The 6,000-nt window shown below is 35.0% G+C and overlaps 1 protein-coding gene across 3 annotated transcripts in view; it reads left to right on the top strand.

Moving 5' to 3' along the window:
- The first annotated feature begins 2,252 nt into the window (after positions 1 to 2,252).
- LOC149262051 (uncharacterized) overlaps positions 2,253 to 6,000 on the top strand; it is an 86,246-nt gene continuing 82,498 nt past the window's right edge. The window contains exons 1-3 of one of the 3 annotated variants that reach the window (XM_089423276.1): positions 2,253 to 2,488; positions 2,694 to 2,765; positions 3,654 to 3,726. In XM_089423276.1, the coding sequence (XP_089279402.1) occupies positions 2,295 to 2,488; positions 2,694 to 2,765; positions 3,654 to 3,726 (339 nt within the window). In that variant the 5' untranslated portion in view covers positions 2,253 to 2,294. Of the gene's footprint in view, positions 2,489 to 2,618; positions 2,766 to 3,653; positions 3,727 to 6,000 lie in introns of all 3 variants that reach the window. The other 2 variants (XM_089423285.1, XM_089423282.1) reach the window with 2 other exon arrangements.

Here is a 6,000-nt window from a genome sequence, read left to right as displayed (position 1 = left end):
ACAATGTCAAGGAAATCCATTCAACTCGAATTTGATTTCAATTACAACATGATCTTTTCCTTACAATATATTGCATTGATGTTATAGGCCTTTACAACCCTTTAATTTTGAACAAGGTATACTTTTGTGGACTTTGAAGTAGAATTATAACACGTTCATGTGATCTAGGGCATTTTTTGTATTTGTAATGGACACGAATGCCGATTTTCTTGTTTGACCAATAACTATCCTAATAAAAGATTTTATTTTGTAGAAAGTGTCCTAAATGTATGTGATGTTTTTGCCAAGAGGTGCTCTATAGCTTAGTATGGGGTAAATGTCATCACATTAGTGTTAGATATTGTTACATTAAAAGACAACAAAAAAATCAAACAAGCTCAATTAAAAAGCACAATAATAGAAGTATTAAGTAATCTCATGTACACATATATTAATTTTGGCAAAGCATGATCTCAAGGAAGATTTCTCCATATTTGATGATGCATAAGACCTTTCAGAGAGAGTTAGCTCATGAAATGGAAATCTATTGAGTGGGGAGGAATAAAATACATCGTTAGAATACTCCAACACTTTCAAGTATGTATCTTACATGTACAATAAACTACACACGTAAACTCTCTTTCGATTTCTTTCCAGGTTACGAATTGTTGTCTTCTCTGCAACTAGGAAAGTGGTTGAATAACCATGTCCCTCCAAGTACTTATCTTACATCTACAATACATACACTAATCCTTTTAGTGTTTCTTTCAAGTGTATGCATTGTGGGGCATGGGATATTCAGAGTTTAAGAAAATAATGATGCTAGAATATAGATGGATATCGTTCCTAGGGTAGCCTTTCTACCATGACAGTGAGTCACACAAAAGAGAACATTGAAAATGATGAATTCTTACTATTACTAAGAAAGTATGTCTTCAATATTTTATTTGCCCTAATCGTGGGATTTGAGGTTACGAGGATAAAAAATGAAAAGTTAAAATATCTTTTACTCCTATGGACATTCCATTTACTACAACTAAAGTGGCAAATTAAATTTCAAGAATAAAGTAGTATGATACCATAACTTATTTATTACATAGTTATAAATTAAGAAAAATAAAAGAAAACAAATATGAATTATTCAACATTGAAAGAACATTATAACAGCCCCAAGGGACAACACAATTGGTCAAGTTCCCATTGCTAAGTACTTCACCAATCGGAAGGTCACGGGATCAAATCTCTTCGAAGCCCTTGGGGTTAGGCCTTGCTAGTTTGGCCGGCTGGTAGATCTCTTTAGGTTGATCTAACTGGATTTTTCCGTGGATGTAGCGACCACTTAGTGTTCGTGAACCACATTAAAAAAAGAAATAACATTATAACAACTTGAGGTTTAACATAAAATATTCTAGATCCATCTTAACCTTCGATGTATCATGTGCTAAGAGGGTTCAAATCTCTCTAGGTGCAAAACTTCCCTCATGTTTTGTACTGAAAAAAAGATTTGCACCTCAAGATATTTAATCCCTCTTGGAGCTTCATAGATTGGGATTAAGATGAATCCAGATTGGTTATATTGTCAATTAATAAAAAAAAAAATTCTCAAAAAAATATCCTTTTATGTCTACCATTAATGATCATTGTGTCGAGAGATGCTCTCCAACCCAGTGTGATAGCAATGTTGTAATCTTTAACATTTTGACTTAGTAAAAAAAATAAAAAATTATCTAGCCCATTATGGTAGAGATGTTATAATGTCATGTTTAACATTTTCGGATTCTAATCCATGGTATTTTTAACTCATGATTTTTTCCCATAAAGACTAATAATTAAACCAATCTAGATCCATCTTAATTCATGATCTACAAAGTGCTAAGAGGGATCAAATCTCTTTTCACTCTAAAAGAGGTTTGCACCTCAAAAGAGACATTTGATCCCTCTCAACACTTGATCGATTTAGAATTAAGATAAATAATAAACTTACAATTCTTTATTTATATACTTTGATCAATGACAAAAGTTTTAAACATAAACAAGGGGTTAGGAAAACAGTACTTATACTGCCTCTTTTATTTAACATAATTTCCCAAGATATAATTTATAACATTTTTTTTCAAGGTTTTGAGCTATATTAAATTCAATAAAACGATAAAATTTAAATTTCCAATAAAATGAGTGAAAAAAATTAGACCTTGAATGGAGAAAGTGCCCTCCCAAAATTATAACGAGTTAGATACACTTATACAACACCATAAACAATAAGCAGGATTTTGTAAAGCTTTATTAGATAATTACGTTTTACGCAATTTTTTTGAATGTCTATCGTTAAAAGTATTAGAGTAAGTTCGATGCCCCCAACCAGGGTGTTTAGAAGACGGTATAATTTTCGAGATCATTCTTCAACCGTGGCCCGTGGCCCCTGTTTGATGATGTATGGACAGCACACAGGTGGGAGAGAACACTATTCTTGGTTGATATCTGGATTTGTTTTCAGTAATATGCTGAGACTGTGAGAATGCTTTGCCTCTTCTAGCTCTTGGGTTAAAATTAGTCCAATTGCATATGCCCCTAGAGGATTGCGAGTTACAGTAGTACAATTTGCACAACTAAAAGTCTATTTTTTGTCTCTGGGTTGGTAGATTTGAATATGAAAATAAGGGACTGAAATCGATAAATCGATAGAGAATTCAAATCGAGTTTTCCCACTTTGGCAGTATGGCCGAGTCGAAATCAGCAGGAGCATCGGCAGCACATGCACCACCTGAACAACGATTTATATGTCGAGTGTATGTTTCTCCTTGTATTTCAGTTTCGAACTTTGTATGCTGTTTTCAGAGCAACCATTAAAGAAACGATATTTATTAGCAGCATATTACTTGGATTTTCCTTGGCATGATTTCAAACAATACCAAGTGGGGAAACGATACCGGTTAGTAGTTACCATCATGCTTTTTGCTTGCTTGGGATATGTAAATAATCAGCTGTTGAGGTACATTTCAGGGTTAAAGTAAGCATCGCCAGTTATTCTTTTCTATCGATGGTTACTGATAGTATTTTATCTTTTATTTTTAAACCTGGGTCATCTACTGAATATTTGTAAAGGATGACTTCTTGTTGTGAAGCCTATATTTGTAAAGGATGACTTCTTGTTGCGAAGCCTGACGTGTTAAGAAGTGAAGAGAATTGTTAAGAGAATTGGACCCGAGTCCTCTTAATAGCAAAGTCACTTTAATAACAATGACTCGACCAATTAGGGCTCTTTGGGTTCTTATTATTTCTATTTTTTTTGATGAATTATATGCTTGAGTTGGACCCGGGACCCGTGACCTCTTAATAGCAAAGTCACTTTAATAACAATGACTCGACCAATTAGGGCTTTTCGAGTTCTTATTATTGCTATTTTTTATGAATTATATGCTTGAATTGGCTGCCTCTTCTGATGAGTTGTAGGTCAGATTCATTGGTGTTTGTCAGAGGGATTATGTTAGAGAATCATACATTTGCTTGCAAGAAGATCAATATGGTTGTATTTCCCTCATTGACAAACATGATATTCAAGTACACGCTGATTGGAAGGGTCTCAATTTTAGCAATCCAAGTTGTTCTACTTTGTCACTGAACTGTTTTGTTGCTGTCAAATATGATAGTTACTTGGTGATTCTGTTTCTGTGCAGATGTGAAAAGCAATTTTCCCAATACACTTGCCCTCGCTGTAATGTGCGCTATTGTTCACTTCCATGCTACAAGGTATCCTTCTATACGTCTTTTCGTAAATTTAGAACAATTGGTGGAATGAAAATGGCTAATTAACTTGTTTTACTATGGAGATTGATTGTTCTTGAGAAAATTCGCATTAGTAAGTGATAGTCAAGGTAATGGGAATTTCTATCCTTTTATACTTCTGCCTTCTTTACCAGAGGCTATAGGTGTACTCAGGGATCTTACTTTGGGTGGTTGTCGAGGGATTAGAAGTTTAGCAAAAATCATTACTTTTAGAGAGAAAACATTCCTGTGACGGTGTAAGTAGAAATTTTAGGTCTTGACATTGACATTGGAATGAAGCAATTCTAAATACTGGTATCCAATCATAATTTGGTGTTTATCTGTTACGTTGGTAGGGTATCTGATTGGGCCCATAAATAGAAAAACTGTGTTGTGGTGCTTCATGCTGTCTTGCTCATATGTTAACATCTCGTGTTGCTGACATTGGCAACAACTTATTGTACAAGCATTAGGTTTTATGCATCTTATACTTCAAATGTTTGCAAAACGCTACCATGCTTTTGTATGACTCAACAATTTGTGATTGGGCAATGAATGACTATTTAGGTGTTTCAGTGCAGCAGAGTTTTGGTGTTGGGCTAATACTAAATAGATCATAAACTTGTTATCAAATTTTCATTATCCTTTTGATACCTCATATTTTGAATTAGGCTTTCTGAGAGAACTGATAGCACAATTTTGACAGGGACACTGATTTAGAGGATTAAGCACATTGCTGTGAGTAAGAATATGTCCAAATGGTAAACTCAAGCACAAAGTATCACAGAATAGATATGAAGTAAGACTGAAGACAAACGGACTTTAAAAGACAAGATTAAGCTCTTATTTGAAAGGCATATACCAAGCTAAAAATTTAAAACAATCAATGGGGTATTCAATAAACTGTTAGATTAAAAATGTACTGAAACAAAAAAGTATAGCAACAGTAGATTTCAACTAGATTTACTGAATGAGATTAGTGAGTAGCTTCTTGTTGAGTTTTGAGTCCATAATTTTGTTAGAATGTCTGCTTTCCATTTTAGTTTGGTGCCCTATTTTGCTAAAATAGTCAGGTTAAGATAAGATAATATAGACAGTTACGTGATAAGATTTTCTATTTTGTGATAATCTACTTTTGGCTGGACGTTTAGATTCTATCCTTATCCTTAGCAACCAAATTTGAAAGAAATAGTACCATAAATCTGTGTTACTATGAAATACAAAATCAAGTGATTTAGAAGTGAACTTATAGTGTAAATTCAAGTGATCTAGAAGTGAATTTACAGTGTAAGTTTTCTAGTGTTGTCCCCAGTACAAGTGTGCTCTGAAAAGTTGACATGTTATTAGAGAAGAAGTGATTTTGAGAGCCGGAGAATTGATTGGGCTTGAGTTGTGGGGGGAAGGGGGCCGGGTTGGGGTGGTGGAGTTACATACCATGCCTCAAACCCAATATGATTGAAGCATAGATGCCTTCAAATTTGGTGAGCTTCAACTATCGTTTTTTATTAACAATATTATTTTTTAGTATTTGTCTAGCCTGTTAGAGTTTAGATTGAGTATGTGGGGCAAGGAAGAGACTCTGAAATCGTGCCCTAGCAAATAAGAGGAACATAGTTTTAGGAAACAAGCTGACTTGCAGGGAAAAGTGAAAGCTGACAAGACCATTTCTATTCCAACTAGTTACTAAGATAAAACGATACTGATTTAGTGTCCAAATTGAATCCATAGAGATTGATCTCAGTCTGGGTTGGGGCGTTGTTGACCATAGAAAGGTTGTATGTATTCAAGCCATAGAGGGCTTTCTTCCACCTGCATACGTGAGATTCTCGATCATGAATCTCGAACCCCTCGGGTTGTTCCAAATCTGTGGACCTGCTACATGAGGGGAATGGTCCCCTTGTAAGATTTTCGTTCGGTACATCTCAGACATGTACCTTCATGCTCTTTTTGAATTCATGCATCCCTGTCACCATTTGACTCATATCGGGTAGGGTCCCATAAAGTAGATGAGATGTGTCAACTGACATGGTCCCCCATGGACTTCCTTTCCATCGATGAATGCCACCTTGAAACATTTAACTTCCATTGTCGGAATGGACACCAAGTTCTTCTTGCGATTAGGTACATAAAGAGATTCTTGTAAATGAATCGAGTTACCCTCATTCAATAGAGGGGTAACATTCCCTTCACCCTTTCTGGGATAGGTGGCATCGGCTCCAAGTATAATCCCACGATTGTTTCCATCTCTACTAAATTAGA

The sequence above is a fragment of the Pinus tabuliformis genome, chromosome 6 (genome assembly GCF_031772625.1).
Source record: "Pinus tabuliformis cultivar Carrire ecotype Pingquan chromosome 6, CPIR1, whole genome shotgun sequence".
NCBI classification, from domain to species: domain Eukaryota; kingdom Viridiplantae; phylum Streptophyta; class Pinopsida; order Pinales; family Pinaceae; genus Pinus; species Pinus tabuliformis.
The sequence above is the reverse complement of the archived record's forward strand: the minus strand, read 5'-3'. Positions and strand labels throughout refer to the sequence as shown.